The sequence below is a fragment of the Bos mutus genome, chromosome 4 (genome assembly GCF_027580195.1).
Source record: "Bos mutus isolate GX-2022 chromosome 4, NWIPB_WYAK_1.1, whole genome shotgun sequence".
Classification (NCBI taxonomy): Eukaryota; Metazoa; Chordata; class Mammalia; order Artiodactyla; family Bovidae; genus Bos; species Bos mutus.
Window position 1 is genome coordinate 21,315,515 of NC_091620.1, and position 18,035 is coordinate 21,333,549.

The window sequence follows — 18,035 nt, forward strand, 5'->3', positions numbered from 1 at the left end:
ACCTGTAAATTCAACAGCCCACTGAGCACCTCCCCATGGACCATTCACTGCAAACTCAACACAATAAAAATTAAGATAATAATCCCTCAGCTGTTTCTCTTCTGTTTTTTTCTTAATTTTGTCTTGGTTTTCTAGAAATCCATTCTTTATTACGGCCAGAGATCTTTCCAAAACACCTTTCTATCCCACATTAGAAGTGTTCAGGAAAATGACAGATACTTTTGTTAATTATGAAAATAAAGATTATGTAGGGAAATCTACCATTTTTAAAAGTCATGCCTAATGAAGTATTTAGGATTGAAGTATCTAGAAATATCTACAAATTGAAACTTATAAATTCTCAGCCAAAACAGTCAGGCACATAAAATAGGACAAAGTGTTAAGATTTTATAACTCGAGGAAATCGATATATATGGGTGCTTATTTCACTATCTTCTAATTTCCTGCTTGAAAAATTGTCTACTACTAATTAAAAAAAATAAAAATAAAAACACCTACCCTGGGACTTCCCTGGTGGTATAGAGGTTAAAAAACTGCCTTCCAGTGCAAGGGACAATGTTTGGATCCCTGATCCAGGAAGATTCCACGTGCCAAGAAGCAACTAAGCCCATGTGCCACAACTACTGAGCCTGTGTGCTGCAATTATTGAAGCCTGTGCTCCGCAACAAGAGAAGCCACTGCGGTGGGAAGTTTGTGCACTGCAATGAAGAGGAGCCGCTGCTAGCTACAACTAGAAAAAGCCCTCGAGTGGCAATGAAGACCCAGCACAGCCAAAAATAAGTATTAAATCAAATAACATTTATACGTAATATTATATATAATAATTTAATAATAGAACATTAAATAATCATAAAAAAACACTTATCCTACAATATAGCCAAGCACTGTTTTTTGGGATTTTTTTAAAGGATTTATTTATTTATTTATTTTTGGCTGTGCTGGGTCTTCACTGCTGCGTGAAGGCCTTCAGGTGCAGTGCGCCGGCTTCTCATTGGAGTGGTTTCTCTTGTTTTGGAGCACAGGCTCTAGGCGCACGGGCTTCAGCAGTTGCCACCTGTGGGCTCAGTAGTTGTGGCGCATGGCTTAGTTGCTCCTTGGCACATGGGAATCTTCCTGGACGAGTGAGAGAACCTGTGTCCCCAGCACTGGCAGGCGGATTCTTTACCACTGAGCCACCAGGGAAGCCCCTAGCCTGGCACTGTTTTTAAGTGCTGGGGATACAGCAAGGAACACAAAATTTCTGCTCTCACAAGCTTGAATTCTACAAATATATAAATAAACAAGAAGAAAAACATGAGCGGTAAGTTCCATCCAGAGACCAGGATGCTACTTTAGAGTGGGAGGTTAGGAAAGGCCTTACCAAAGAGAAGACATTTAAGCTCAGTTTTGAATGACAAAAAGACTACTAGATGGTGATAGGGATGCCTGGGAGCATTCTAGCCAGAGGGTCACTCCCCAGCTGAGATTCCTTCAGTTGCTTCCCAAAGTCTTCTGAAGTCCAACTTTCTTAACATGGCAGAAAAGATCTTTGAGCATCTGGCCAGTGGACTTTCTCTTTAGCTTCTTCACATGCCATTAACTTATTTAATCTTCACAACCACCTTGCAAGATAGCAACTCGACCAGGTGAGTTCCTCAATCATGTTTTATCCATCTCAGTACTCCATGGCTGCACTAAGAGTTGGCTCAAAAAATGCTCATTAAATCAGCATGGCCCTGGGCAAAAAGCTCTTTAACAAACCTTCCCTGGTGGCTCTGACAGTATAGAATCTGCCTGTAATGCAGGAGACCTGACTTCAATCCCTGGGTGGGAAGATCCCCTGGAGAAGGGAATGGCAACCCACTCCAGCATTCTTGCCTGGAGAATTCCATGAACAGACTGTATTCCTGGCAGGCTACAGTCCATGGGGTTACAAAGAGACAGATAGGACTAAGCCACCAACATTTAACAAACCTACAGGTCTAAACCAGTGCTGTCTAACAGAAGCATTAAGTGAGCCTCGTGTGTAACTTTACATTTTCTCATAGCTGCCTTAGAAGTGAAAGAAACAGATGAAATTATAACATTTTATTTAAATATTATCAATTTAACATCGTTAATATAAAATTTTAGTTTCTCCATTCTAAAGCTTCCAAATCCAGTCTTTGTATATTTCACACATCCCACTTCAAACTGGTCACATTTCAAGCACCCCAAAACCACCTGTGGCTAGCGGCTAAGTCCTGAGATCGCCTCCTTAAGGCCGCCCAGCTACCACACCTTCTACCACATTACCTGTTCCATCTTCTTTGCAGCCCTTGCTAGTATCTCCCAATTCCCTCCGACTATACAAGTCCCTCGAGGTGAGGACTTAACCTTCAAGGGTGCCTGACGTAGAGCAGGCGCCGGATCAGGATTGTCCTCGCCTGATCTGCGCCCCAGGTGGCCCCGGGCCCCGGGGCTGTTCTCTCGCACGGCCGCCCCTCGCCCGCCCTTTCCCAGGCCCTTCCCGGGAACCGGGTTTGAAGTCGTGGACGTGACTGGGAGGAGTCTGCCCGCCTCGGATTTCCGCACAGGGAGCCGGGCCGAGACCATGGCGGAGCCCACCGTGTGCTCCTTCCTCACCAAAGTGCTGTGCGCCCACGGCGGCCGCATGTTCCTGCAGGACCTGCGCGGCCACGTGGAGCTCTCCGAGGCCCGGCTGCGGGACGTGCTGCGCCAGGCCGGGCCCGACCGCTTCCTGCTGCAGGAGGTGGAGGTGCGGGAGGGCCCGTGGGACGCCGAGGCCGAGGTTGCGGCCGGCGCGGGCGGCGGCGGCGGCGGCCCTGCGGCCTGGCGGGTGGTGGCCGTGTCCTCTGCGCGCCTCTGCGCCCGCTACCAGCGCGGCGAGTGCCAGGGCTGCGACCAGCTGCACCTCTGCCGCCGCCACATGCAGGGCAAGTGCCCGAACCGCGACTGCTGGTGAGGCTGCGGGCCGGGCGGGGCGGGGCGGGGCGGCGGGCGGGACGCGAAGGTCTCGGCGCGGAGGCCGCGGGCCTGACCCGTCCAGCCGGGAGCTGGACCCAGAAGGAAAGGAGAACGAGGGTCGTCGATCCGGGCCGGACGACCCCTTCTGGAAGGGCAGAAGAGAAGCCCGGGGAAGGGGCCCCTCCGCGTCCTTCGGGCGGAGGCCTCCCCCGCGCTCCCAGCTGCGGAACGAGACGGAAGATCGTCTCAATTTGGGTTTCTCAATCACCTCTCTCCGCCCCAAATTTGCAGCTTCTTCTCCTTCCCCGCCCCCCGTCCTCCACATCAGGGCCGGGATAAATCTGGACTTTTGAGTTCCTTTCCTTCAGGGGCCCTTTTGCCGCCATTTACGGACCCGTGGAATTCACGGATCCTTTGTCGAAGAAATCGGCTTTTCCCACTTAAACAGTTTCAGCAGAAGAGAGTCTGTGCTCTGTGGGTTTAGAACGCGCGATCTAGGTCGACCCCCGCCAGGAAACGGAGGGTGGGGTGATTTGTGTGAGGTCGTTTTAGTCTGCCTCCTGACTCCAGTCTTCCTTGGTCGTCTCGAGCGCCCCGAAGTGGGTGGGGGAGGAGGCATGCATTCTTTTTAAGGTTGGGGGATGGTGGGCTGGGCAGCCGTTTGGGGTGGAGAAGGCCAGTGCAGACGTCTGCAGACCCCACCGGCTGGGACCCTCCGTCAAAGCAGGTGACTGGGGGAGAGGGTCCCCTTGGCCGTAAAGTGTCTTTGTTCAGCCTGAAATGGCTTTGGGAGGGGAGTTACTTTATCCCAGCTTTCTTATTATCAGAGCTTACTAGACCGTAAGGGGGTCCAGGGTTTCCCTGGTGGCTTGGACCGTAAAGAATCTGCCTGCAATGCAGAATCTGCCTGCAATGCGGGAGACGGGGATTCAGTCCCTGAGGCAGGAAGATTTCCTGGAGAAGGCAATGGCAACGGGCTACAGTCCATAGCGTCGCAAAGAGTGGGACACGACTGAACGACTAACACACAGGATACACGCCAGACTGTAGTTGAAAGCCACCCGAGGACAGGGATTTGACGATCTGGCTCCATCCTCATCTGGGCCTCTGATCCAGACCTTTGTGGTTCTAGGTCTACCTGCACGCTTTCTCATGATATTCACACGCCTGTCAACATCCAGGTTCTGAAAAAACAGGGACTGTTTGGTCTCAACGAGGCCCAGCTTCGGGTCCTGCTTTTACAGAATGACCCCTGCCTTCTACCAGAGGTGAGTCGCCCTCATATTGCCCAAATTCGTGAAAAGAGTCGGAGAAGAACATCAAATGTTTGCTTGCCCAGGACAGCCTGAGGGGAAGGGGGCGGGTGTGGTACAGTGGTGACCTTCCTGGACTCTCAGATTTTATTGGGCTTTGATACATCTTGACATACAAGGAATGATGGACCTGTGTGGGATAGAAATAATAATAATGGTTTGTGGAATTTTTTTTTTTTTGAGTTCTTACTGAATGCTAATTATTGATAGTTCAATTATCTTAAGCTATTAGTAACTGGTGAGTGAAGTATGCCTGTTCCCGTTTTACAGGTGAGGCAACTGAGGTTTGATTAAATAACTTGCCCAAGGTCACATAGTAAATGGCAGATTTGAGTTTAGTTTTGTCTGATTATGAAGCCTCGGTTTTGTAAATTACCTGTTTATACTTTTGCTGGTTTTTCTATCCAGGCATTTGTCTTTTTCTGTTAATTCATAAGATATCTTTAACTACAAATCCCTTTTTGGGTCACATTTGTTACAAGTATTCACCCCCATTTATTTTGGGGGACTTTAGACATTAATTTCAATAACCTCAGATATGCAGATGACACCACCCTTATGGCAGAAAGTGAAGAGGAACTAAAAATCCTCTTGATGAAAGTGAAAGAGGAGAGTGAAAAAGTTGGCTTAAAGCTCAACATTTAGAAAACGAAGATCATGGCATCCGGTCCCATCACTTCATGGGAAATAGATGGGGAAACAGTGGAAACAGTGTCAGACTTTATTTTTTGGGGCTCCAAAATCACTGCAGATGGTGACTGCAGCCATGAAATTAAAAGACGCTTACTTCTTGGAAGGAAAGTTATGACCAACCTAGATAGCATATTCAAAAGCAGAGACATTACTTTGCCAACAAAGGTCCGTCTAGTCAAGGCTATGGTTTTCCAGTGGTCATGTATGGATGTGAGAGTTGGACTGTGAAGAAGGCTGAGCACCGAAGAGTTGATGCTTTTGAACTGTGGTGTTGGAGAAGACTCTTGAGGGTCCCTTGGACTGCAAGGAGATCCAACCAGTCCATTCTGAAGGAGATCAGCCCTGGGATTTCTTTGGAAGGAATGATGCTAAAGCTGAAACTCCAGTACTTTGACCACCTCATGTGAAGAGTTGACTCATTGGAAAAGACTCTGATGCTGGGAGGGATTGGGGGCAGGAGGAGAAGGGGACGACAGAGGATGAGATGGCTGGATGGCATCACTGAGTCGATGGATGTGAGTCTGAGTGAACTCAGGGAGTTGGTGATGGACAGGGAGGCCTGGTGTGCTGTGATTCATGGGGTCCCAAAGAGTCAGACAGGACTGAGAGACTTAACTGAACTGAACTGAGACATTAATTTTAATTGCTTCACAACTCCATAATGTGGTTTCAAATGGTTAAAAAGTACTCATCATAACTGCTATAATGGCAAAATTAGCACACTTATATCTGTTTAGCTATACACAAAGAATTTTCAAAAAAAAGGGTTGGAATCACCAAAGAAGATATTACAAGAAGTCTCCAATTAAAAGTAGAGTTTTCTAATCTAGCACAATGATTCTGTCATAGACACTTTCTATGTTGGTGGCGCTAGTGGTAAAGAACCTGCTTGCCACTTTAGGAGACATAATGAGACACAGGGTCCATCCCTGGGTCAGGAAAATCCCCTGGAGGAGGGCATGGCAACCCATTCCAGTACCCTTGCCTGGAGAATCCCAAGGACAGAGGAGCCTGATGGGCTACAGTCCATAGGGTTGCAAAGAGTCAGACATGACTGAAATGACTTATCACACACACACACCTTGCCAGAAAGGGGATGGGAAGAAGGGAGGATGTTAGGAAAACAGAGTAGCTCATGATTGTGGTCCCACTTTAACTCAGAGGAATTTCAGGGTCTACAGGGAAGAAATTCAGAAGGTAGTGGGGGGGTTTGAGCTAGAATCTTTGGTAGCTCAAAAATGGGTAGAGCTCAAAAATTGGTAATTGGTAGAGGCTGCCCACCAGGCAGCAGTCTATACTCAGAAGTCTGGAGTCAGCCTTAGGAGCCAACAGGCTTCTACTCGGTGTCCACGTGCTTTCTGATTTCAGGTTCTGAAGCCAGGTTTGGTATGTCATGAGCCAGATTCATTCCAGCCATGTTGCCTGATGCAGTCCCAGCAGCAGCTGGAGCAGGTGCTTGGCAGGAAGGGAGAGGAGGATGCGGCACCTAGGGGAGAGCGCACTTCTACTTACCTTTAGTGTTTATGGATTTTTTTGTTTTTGACTAATAGAAACGTAGCGTTTTTATATTGTTAAACTTACTGAATTTTTTTCTTTATGGCTTCTCCCCGAGTGTCTGGGTCCAGCCTCATTCTGTTGTATTAGTCTATGTCAGTGTTCTGTGAGCAGCTGATGGGTTGGCTGCATTTATGACAGGAGCCTGCCTTCACGTTGATCATCTGAAGCTGGTAGTGTGTGTCATGGGGGCTTCCCAGGTGGTGCTAGTGGTTGAGAACCCGCCTGCCAATGCAGGAGACATAATGAGACCCTGGTTCGATCCCTGGGTAGGGAAGATCCCCTGGAGGAGGGCATGGCAACCCACTCTAGTATCCTTGCCTAGAGAATCTCATGGACAGAGGAGCCTGGTGGGCTACAGTCCATGGGGTCGCAAAGAGTTGGACACAACTGAGGCGACTTAGCACACAGCACAGTCATGTGATGCAAAACACGGCCACTTAGACAGCAGGGACCATGGACAAGCAGGTGGGTGAGGCAGAAATGGTACCTCGAGTCTCATGTGTGAAAATACCTGATGATCCCTTTTTACCTCTCTCCCAAAGATTCAGCACATAGTGCAGGTCCAGTGTATGTACAACATCAGTAAGGGGTGGGACTTCCCCAGTGGTTCAGTGGTTAGGACCCTGCACTTCCATTGCAAGGGGCGCAAGTTCCATCCCTGAATGGGGAACTAAGATCCTGTGTGCCATGTGGCGCCCCCCCCCCACAAAAAACCAGCGGGCCCACATATCGCAGTGTGTATGGACATGTAAGTTGCTTCAGTTGTGTCTAACTCTGTACGACCCTATGGACTATGGACCACTATGGCTCCTCTATCCATGGGATTCTCCAGGCAAGAGTACTGGAGTGTGTTGCCATGCCCTCTTCCAGGGTATCTTCCCGACCCAGGGATGGAGCCTGCATCTCTTACTTCTTCTGCATTGGCAGGCAGGTTCTTTACCACTGGTGCCACCTGGAAAGCCCAAATATTGTGATATTATGATTTATAATAAGAAATATATATTTGCTCTTCATCTCTGTCTCTGGCACAGAGTTCCTAAAACTCTTGAAATTTCCTGAATGTTGAGAGCAATAAAATATTACTTTTGTTATGTTCATGTGATGACTTTTGAAAAGTTCCTAGGTGACATGGGGACTGGTTTCCTGAAGAACCGATTACGTGATTAGAAGGTTGGAACTTTCAGTCCCACCTCCAGTCCTGGGAGGGTAGTGGGTCTTGAGGTTGAGTTCAGTTACCAGTGGCCAGTGATTTAATCAAGGAAGCCTCCATAAAACCCCAAAAGGATGGGTTTTAGAGAGCTTTCAGGCTGGTGAACACGTGGAGGTCCTGGGAGAGTGGTGGCCATAGAGAGTCTGGAAGCTATACCCCTCCCCCATGCCCTTTGTGTCTCTTCCATCCAGCTGTTCCTGAGTTATATCCTTTGATGCTTCCCTGCTGGTGCTAGTGGTAAAGAACTGGCCTGCCAGTGCAGGAGGAGGTCTAGGAGACACCAGTTCGATCCTTGGGTTAGGAAGATCCCCTGAGAAGGGAACGGCGATTCACTCCAGTATTTTTGCTTGGGAAATCCCGTGGACAGAGGAGCCTGGCAGGCTGCAGTCTGCAGGGATAATAAACTGGAAATTTAGCAAATAAAATGTGTCTTTGAGTTATGTGAGCCTTTCTAGCAAATTAATTGGACACAGGGAAGGGGTTGTGGGAACTTCTAATCTATAGCTGAAAGATCAAAAGCACAGGTGTTAACCTGGACTTATGATTTGTATCTGAAGTGAGGTCAGGCTTGTGAGTGGTGGTTTAGTCGCTAAGTCGTATCCTTGTGATCCAATGGACTGTATAGCCTGCTAGGCTTCTCTGTCCATGGGATTTTCCAGGCAACAATACTGGAGTGGCTTGCTATTCCCTTCTCCAGAGGATCTTCCCGATCCAGGGATCGAACCGGGTCTCCTGCACTACAGGCAGATTTTTTTTTTTTTTTGCCCACTGAGCTACCAGGGAAGTCCTAGGCTTGTGGGACCAAGCCCTATCCCTTAAACTGTGTGACCTGACGCCACTCCAAGTCTGTCTCCTGGAGATCATGTCAGACTTGAGTTAAATTTGTGGGATACCTGGTCAGTGTCCGCTGATAATTGCTTGGTGGTGTTGGAAAACACACACATTGGAAATATGAAAATATACTTTGCTGATACATTTGAAAACTTTCATGAAATGGGCAGATCTCTAGAAAAATATTGCATGTCAATATTTATTCAAGAAGAAATAGGAAACCAGAATCATTTTTTAAAAAAATAAAAGCATTCAAATAAAAATGTAAAAAACTCACAAAATCAGAATGTTTGGTAAGTCTTCTACAAGAGAGTATTAAGCCCTTACGGATCTATTGCTCAACTTTAATGTATCTTGAAGGAACAGATTATTCTGATTTGGGGGCTAGATCTGGGATCTATTTTCTTTGATCTCCTGTACATTCTGGAACCAGTATTATACTGTTTAATGAAAGTATGTTATATTTTAAGATATGATGTTGTAAGTCTCTATGCCCTTAACTCTTTTTCAAACATTTTTCCTTTAATCAATTCTCACTTGTTTCCTTTTTCAGGTAAGTTTTTACAGTCATTTGAATTCCTAACTGTTTTATAGGAATTCTTTGGGGGAAGTAGGAATTGCACTAAAATTGTGTGTTCATTTCAGAAAATTGGCATCACAATTGCAGGTAGGAAGCCATTTAAAAAATTTATTGATTGAGATATAATTGATGTACAGTAAGTAGTATGTTAGTTTCGCATGCATCATGTTTAAATACATTATGAAATGATCACCAAATAAGTCTAATAACCATCTGTCTCCATACAATTTTTGTTGTTGTTGTTCAGTCGCCAAGTTGTATCCGACTCTTTGTGAGCCCAAGTTTGCCCAAGTTCATTCATGTCCAGTAAATCAATGATGTGTTGGATGGCATCACTCCATACAATATTGACCATGTTTTTATGCTGTATATTATATTTGTGTGACTTCCTTTAAGATGGGAAGCTTGTACCTCTTAATTCCCTTGCGCTATTTTGCCCATCCTCCACCTCTCTGTCCTTGGGCAACCACCCCCTTGTTCTTTGATATCATTTGTGGTGTCAGTCTCTGGTCATCTGGTCATTTGTGTCCAGTAGAATTGCACACATTTTAGGTTTGACTAACGTGTTCCTCTAGTATCATTTAACATGTTCCTGAATTTACTGTAAATTGATTGATCTGGAGCTTTGATTGGATTTAGGCTTGAATTATGCAGCAAAAATTTTTTGTACATGTGGTATATTGTTAGGGTGACTAATGGTCCCCATTTACCTGGGACTGAGGGGTTTCCAGCCTTGTCAGATTTTCCTGCTAAAAGGTCCTATTTCCTATTGCATCTTGTCAGGAGGTACACAATGTCTGGTCCCAATGCAAATATTAATAGTGCTCCTTTAAAAATGCCCTTGTCTGGATAATAAATTATCTGATCACGCTGCCTGTCCAGATTGGTTTCCCTGGAGGCAGAGGCTGACATAGGGATTGAGGTACGTGTGATATATTGAAGAAGGGATCCTTGGGAAAAATCTGTAAGGTAAAATAGTGGGAGGGGAGAGCTACAAGCAAGATGGAATGGCCTTGACCTGATTCACACAGAGGCTTGGGAGCAAATATTACTAACTTTGAGGTTCTAACTTTGAGGCAGGGTCCAGCCTTTTGTACCTGCATAGAAGTCACTCATTGGCTACCAGCTTTGGGAGAGGAGGGCAGGCCAACTGTGAGTGAAGGTCAGAGAGGGGCAGCTGAATGTTAGTTGCAGCTAGGAGAGATGAGGGCCTTCCCAGGTGGCTCAGTGGTAAAGAATCTGCCTTCCAGGGCAAGAGACGTGGGTTCAATCCCTGGGTCAGGAAAATCCCTTGGGGTAGAAAATGGCAACCTGCTCCAGCCTGAAAAACTCCTTGGACAGAGGAGCCTGGTGGGCTACAGTCCCTGGGGTGGCAAAGAGTCAGACACGACTGAGCCACTGAGTCTGCATGGGAGAGATGTGAGTGGAGGAACTGTTTTATGCCCGTCTGCCTTTCACCCATGGGGACTTCAACAGCCATCAATGATCAGAGGGCGCCATTTAGAGATACTGTCCTTTACTGTCTTGAGATACAGTGAAAACAAACATCCTAAGTGTTGCTTCATTTCTGTCCCAGGTCTGTTTGCTCTACAACAAAGGTGAAGCCCTCTATGGTTACTGCAGCCTCAAGGATAAATGCACCAAGTTGCACGTGTGCAAGTCCTTCGTCAGGGGAGAGTGCAGGCTGCAGAAGTGCAAGCGGTCCCATCAACTCATTCATGCTACATCCCTGGAGCTGCTGCAGGACCAAGAACTGGAGATCTCAAGCGTCGTTAATTTTCAGATCATTTCCACCTACAAGCACATGAAGCTGCACAAGATGCTAGAAAATAAAGGTGAGGCTATCAGAGATGAACAAAACACTATCCACAGTGTAGTGCTGAGCTGGAAGTGAGTCTGGGGAAAAAGCACTTTGTAGGTTGATGGCTGCTGGGTCCTTGGGAGGCTTCATCAGTCAGTGTTTTATGATATCGAACTGTGCTTCTAACCAAAGGAGGGAGGGTCGGGTTCGAGTTTATTTTCAGCACTGCCACCAAATGTTTGGACAGTGTAGCTTCTTGGTAAGTTGGGGATCAGGAAGTAGGAAGAACAGCCTTAACCTCTTTGTTAGGAAAAAAGAGGGCTTCCCTCGTAGCTCAGTCAGTAAAGAATCTACCTGCAATGTAGGATACCTGGGTTCGATTTCTGGGTCGGGAAGATCCTCTGGAGAAGGAAATGGCAACCCACTCCAGTATTCTTGCCTGGAGATCCCATGGACAGAGGAGCCTAGCAAGCTACAGTCAGTGGGGTCGCAAGAGTCGGACATGCCTTAGCGACTAAACCACCAGGAAAAAAGAGGAGGAAGGTGGGCTAGAAACATATATAGTTATCCATACTGGAAACATAAGGATAATGTAGAGATGGCTTTCTTTTATTAAGTTGAATTAAAAAATTTTTTATTAAATTTTTAGGAAATTTTAAGCACACTACAGAAGAATTTGGAAAATAGAGAGTAGAAATAAAAATCACATATGACTCACCCTAATCCACAATAATTCACTTCAGTTCAGTTCAGTTGCTCAGTCGTGTTCGACTCTTTGCGACCCCATGAATCGCAGCACGCCAGGCTTCTCTGTCCATCACCAACTCCTAGAGTTCACTCAAACTCACATCCATTGAGTCAGTGATGCCATCCAGCCATCTCATCCTCTGTCGTCCCCTTCTCCTCCTGCCCCCAATCCCTCCCAGCATCAGAGTCTTTTCCAATGAGTCAGCTCTTCACATGAGGTGGCCAAAGTACTGGAGTTTCAGCTTTAGCATCATTCCTTGCAAAGAAATCCCAGGGCTGATCTCCTTCAGAATGGACTGGTTGGATCTCCTTGCAGTCCAAGGGACTCTCAAGAGTCTTCTCCAGCACCACAGTTCAAAAGCATCAACTCTTCGGTGCTCAGCTTTCTTCACAGTCCAACTCTCACATCCATACATGACCACTGGAAAAACCATAGTCTTGACTAGACAGACCTTTGTTGGCAAAGTAATGTCTCTGCTTTTCAATATGCTATCTAGGTTGGTCATAACTTTTCTTCCAAGGAGTAAGCGTCTTTTAATTTTATGGCTGCAGTCACCATCTGCAGTGATTTTGGAGCCCCCCAAAATAAAGTCTGACACTGTTTCCACTGTTTCCCCTTCTATTTCCCATGAAGTGATGGGACCAGATGCCATGATCTTTGTTTTCTGAATCCATTTAATTACAGGCCCTTCAGTCCTATTACTAGAAAATACCAGTCCAGTGGTGGTCAGAGTCTGCAGCAGTTTAGTACCTTTCGTTCTCATGTTATACAGCATCATAAATATCATCCCATATTGCTGCATAGTCTATCCTTTATTAAGGTCTATAAAGTGTGAGCTTCCCTGGTGGCTCAGCGGTAAAGAATCCACCTACCAATGCAGGAGATTTGGGTTCAATCCCTGGGTCGGGAAGATCCCCTGGAGAAGGAAATGGTAACCCACTCCAGTATTCTTGCCTGGGAAATCCCATGGACAGAGGAGCCTGGCGGACTTCAGTTCATGAAGTTGAAAAAGAGTCGGACACAACTTAGCGACTAAACAACAACCAAGTGTGGTTTGGTCTTTTAATTATAGTGTGAGGGTATTTATTCCATGAGATTTGCTTATAGCTGAAAATCAGGGGGTAGTAGGCTTGGAAGAATTGCTGACGGAAAAACCAGATATCCAGAATCAGAGCCTCTAAGCTTTAACATGGAAGTTCCTTGTGTTGGAATAGTAGAGAATGACCTGATGAGTGGTGGCTTGAAGGTAGGGAGGACTCTGTATGTATCAGTGTCAGAGGCTGTGTTGGTGGGTCCCTGAATGGTGGCAAGGCCCTCCCAAACTATTTGATGAGGAGGGCCTGTCCCTGTCTTCATCTGGTCTTGTTTAATGGGTCTCTCCTAACTATGAATTGTGACTTTCTGCTTGCTGTCGAGTATATAAGTACATATGTAATTTTTTTAATCCAGAAGACATGAACTCTCTAAATCCAGAGCGTTGGGAGTTTTACCAGAGATCTGACTAGCTTGGGCTGATGGTCCCAACATAAAATGAAATTTTGAGTGATAAAGGAGTATCTTAGGAAACCTCATCTCTTTCTTCTTCTGTTTTAATTCAGCTTCTCCTGCTGAGCATTCCCAGGACCTTGAGAAACGAGGAGGACACGTAGCTGGGGGTGCAGAGGCCCGACCTCTGGTCTCTGGCCCTGCTGCGTCAGCCAAGAAGCCGCGTGCAGGCAAACCTTAAGGGACGTCAGCAAGATAAGAAGATTGTCCAATCGGAAGGTCTAAAAACAAAGCTTCTGTTGAGATTCGATTTGTAACTGTTCATTCACTTAATCGTTTATTAATAATAGCCATAATAATACCTACCTCACAGGTTGTGGTGAGAAAGAGAAGATGGGAAAGGAGAAAATGTCAGATTGGGAGGATGAAATTGGGGCTGAGTGGTTGGGGGTGAGGTTGGATGTTAAACAGGCTAAGAGAGGTAAAACCTGGAGGGAGATGAGGTCAGTCTGGGCAAATCCTGCAGTTCTGGAGAGCCTTCCCAGGCTGGCTGGCTAGAGCTCTTAAAGAGACAGACTCCTGCTGACCTGTTCTGCAACCCAACCAAGTGCCTATCTATACGTCTGTATACAGAGTTCACCTTGTGTTCAGAGAGTACACACACTTCATGCTGCTTTTTTTTTTAATAGTCCATAAGCATTTCTCCATATGTGTTCACATTTATCAAGCATCATCATTTTTATGCACAGATACACTCATATATCATCCTTTGCTTCACTAGTCCCATTATTCTGGGATATTCTGATTCTTCCCAACAAATTTTGAATACAGTTCTTCTTAAAATCCACATAATATTAATTTTTAAGTTATTCTTTGCTTTTGCTTCACCTATATAGTTGCTGAATGATAACTCTTGATTTTAATTTCTTTAAAAATATATGCAGGAATTCCCTGGTGGTCCAGTGGTTAGGACTCTGCATTTCCACTGCAGGGGGCATGAGTCAAAAATATATTATCTATATCTGTACGCCAGTAAATACTTTTCTGTGTGTCTTCTTTCTATATGTCTTTATTTTGTACGGTTTGTACGTGCCCTTGAATTGCTGGAGCCCTCCTCTGTGCTGATGTGAGTTAGCCTTTAATTAGGCTCCTTAAAGTTTTTATAAAATGATGATGGCTGTATATGATATGATATCCAGCCCTTGCGGATCCACCCTCAGCCAACTCCGCAGAGAATTTAACTTTCGGGTGCTCACCGGAGATTTCTACCTCATTTTCTATTCTCCATTTCTTATTAAACTTTTACCAAACCTCAGATTCCTACAGTGTGAAGGAAGTGTAGCTCATACATTCCTCCAAGTTGTGTCCATTCTTTCTGTGATTAAGACAAACCATCAGAAATCTAAATACCTCGCCCATTCAGTACTGACTTCCTGCTTCCTCCTTTCTCTCTGCCCCTGCCTACCCAGCTGTCTCTGTTGAGTTATACCCCATGTTTGGTTCTTTGTTTTCACCAAGGGATACCACAGAGATCAGCTTTGTGAGTTTCTTTACTGTGTTTGTTGTCGTAATAGCCCAAATATTGGTGTGTAAAGTTGTTTTCTTTCTTTTTTTAAAAATTTAACTGTCTGGCAATAACATAACATTTGAAGAATAGGCCAAATTGGTGAGCTTTTCATCAGCTAAATTTATTTAATTTAGAAAACTTTTAATCATGAAAATTTTTCTTTTCCTTTGAGGGAAATGAGTAAATATGTCCTTTGTAAAGTGAGAAAGTGCTGTTTTCTTCTGATGGACAATAAAGAGCCATGCAACTTAATGCTAATCCCTTCACTTTGATTGCCAACAACAGTATTTCTGAAAACTCTTAGGTTTTGCATATCTTGTTTCTTTTTTCTTTGTTATGATTTCTTCTGGTGATAACTTTTTAAGAAAAATCTTCACATTTTATTATCACTTACATTTTATTATTTTACTATTATATTTCTTTTGTAAGCCATGTTAAATCCTTAATGGAAACAGTGTAGCGTATAGAAGCATATTCTTTACATCTTTGGTAGATTTGTACATTATTGTATTCTTTTTGTATATCTTTTTAAAATTTTATTTTTGTATTTCTTATAATTATGCCTTTATACATATTAGAGAGTCAAGTTATTGACTCTCTAACCTTTGTTGCAGTATTTTATTCAATTCTGTAATATTCCGTTGTAATCTTTGTTCCATTAGTAGTCATTCTTATAAACATTTTATGTGCTCGTACCTGTCTCTCTTATTTTAACTTGATGAGTCAGCTGTTGGAGAGGTATCAGGTTAGAGTTTGCTTTGGCAATCCATCAGGGCTTAGATGAAGCTGCACATCTATAGGCTCCCTCAATTCCAAATACCCTAAATTGAATGACTGACTTTCCTTCAGACTTGTTCCTCCTTTTGTTCTTAATGTTGAAGTGTCCACACCAAATGACTTGAGCGAAAACCCGGCAAAGTGTCCTATACTTTTCTTTTCTCCGTATTCCGTGTCAGATTGGTTACCCCATGTTGGAGGATTTTCCACCTTAAAAATCTCTCAAATTTTTGCCCTTCTCTACCCCTTTCTTTGCATCCCCAACCCACTGCCTTTATCTAAGCCCTCATCACTTCTTATATTTATTTTATAGATGGATAACTGTGGTTTTCAAGTCCTGTCTTGTGAGAATTTTGTGGTAAGAGTTGGTAGCCCCATTGTAACGTGAACTTCAAGGGTGGTAGTGCCATTGTAGTTTTTCATACAGCAGGCCTTTCCTGTTGTCATTGATCTCCTTACCACCCTTCTCTCCCTTTGCTGCCTGGTTAACCTTTTGAAATGCAGACCTAATGGCATTGCTTTTTTCTGCCATACCTTCAGTGGTCCCCATTATGGAGAGTAGAAGTCATAAAACTCAAATCCCTGCAGGGACTAGAAAGTTAAGGTAAATGGACAAAGTGAGATGGATGTGAGAGGAATGGGAGGAGAGAGGAAGTGCTGTGGCATATTGTCCCATCTGAAAGGGGCACCTGCCACCTGCTTCCACGTGGGAATGCGGGACCCAATTTGACATATCGTCCAATTTCTTAAAAGAAGCCAAAAATCCAGAAATTTTTATGAGCGGTTTGCTGATTTTTAAATATTGACTTTTAGTTGAGTTTTTAAAATGCAGGTCAGTATTTTGTGAATTGACCTACTTGCAGTTTTTGGAATGTGCCATTTTATCTTGTGATTCTGTTTGTAAGTGATGCTTCTTCTAAATAACGCTCTTTCCTTCCTCCTGCCTCAAAACCTGGCAAAATTAGGTTCTTTAAGATTCCAGGTTAGCCTTTCCTGACCCCAAGACAGGCAGTTCTCCTCGTGTTCTCCAAGCTCTAGCACTTACTACATTACATTGCAATGCTTTGTGTTTTTATTCCCTGGCTTTGAGCAAAGACATTATTTATTCTTCTTGCAAAATTATACACTTGGTAGTTAAATATTTTTTGCCATACAATGAATTAAACTCTTCATTTTCATCTATTGAGTCAGTATCATATTGCTCTTCATTGATTCTCTTTCTCCTCACATATTTTTAATACTAAAAAATATTTTTCCCATAAGGAATGTCTTATATAAAGTAAACACCCTTTTGATACTTCAATTTGCATTGTCTAGGTCTAAAAGTACCTCTTTATGACCTATGTTTATGATGCTAATTCCTTCCATCAAGGAATAAAGTCTACATTATTGACATATTTCTTGATTTCTTTCTTTATAATTTGTTCATGTTTTTGTCTAGATCTCGAATATACCTTATTGCATAAATTCTGTCCTGGCTAAATATGTCAGTATTACTACTCAGCATGGGGACTCTCTATCATTAGAATGCTATTGATTTTCAAAATATTTGTCTTTAGATGAATTGTCTTCATCCTATCAGTATTAGATGGTTCGTATTTATCTTTTCATGTATTTCTGTTATATCTTTGGTTAAATAAAACTGTAATAGCATATTTTGGATATTTCTTCATTAAATATGAAGTTAATTGTTGGCTTTAAATAAATATTCTCTATTATAATAAGGGAAATAGCATCTTTTATTCTTGTTTATTGAAAGCTTTTGGTAGGAATTGGTATCTTTCGATATAATCATAATTTTAATCATTTAAATCACCTAATATTATTATATTAATGGTTTTCATGATATTAAAGCATCTTTAAATTCTTGAGTAAGCTCCACTTGATAATGGTATATATTCTTTTAATGTATTGTTTTATCTTATTTGGTAATTTTCAAGTATATACATCTAAACATTCATAAATAAAGTTCATTTATATATTATGTGTGTGTAGTAAGTTCCTTTTATTGCTATATTCTGAAAAAAATATTCTAGGTACTGTTTTGACTTTTTGTGAATTGATGTGTAATGTTATTATAATTTTTATTAAGATATTTGTCCAGCTTTATTGAGATGTAAATGACATATAACATTGTGTCAGTTTAAGATGTATAAGATGATCTGATCCATCTGTATACATATATATATTTCAAACTGTTTACCACGATAAAGCTAGTTAGCACATCCATCCCCTCACATTCATTATTAACTTTAGAATAATGGATTACTGTATCGTTTAATTACTGTATTATTATTTGGGAATATTTTTCCAAAAGATTTTTTGGGGAGAAAAACATATCATTGTAGACGTTTTGGAGAGTACAAAAATTAAGTAGTAAGAGAGAAGACATGCTGCTGCTAAGTCGCTTCAGTTGTGTCTGACTCTGTGCGACCCCATAGACGGCAGCCCACCAGGCTCCTCCATCCATGGGATTTTCTAGGCAAGAACACTGGAGTGGGTTGCCATTGCCTTCTCCATTGTGTGA

At 43.5% G+C, this 18,035-nt stretch overlaps 1 protein-coding gene across 1 annotated transcript; it reads left to right on the forward strand.

Annotated features, from left to right (window-relative positions):
• Positions 1–1,996: 1,996 nt before the first annotated feature.
• Positions 1,997–17,412, forward strand: ZC3HAV1L (ZC3HAV1 like). The gene is made up of 4 exons (XM_070369199.1): positions 1,997–2,940; positions 4,079–4,214; positions 10,707–10,965; positions 13,278–17,412. The coding sequence occupies exons 1-4, from the start codon at positions 2,573–2,575 to the stop codon at positions 13,403–13,405; spliced, it is 891 nt and encodes a 296-aa protein (XP_070225300.1). The 5' UTR covers positions 1,997–2,572; the 3' UTR covers positions 13,406–17,412.
• The last annotated feature ends 623 nt before the right edge of the window (positions 17,413–18,035 follow it).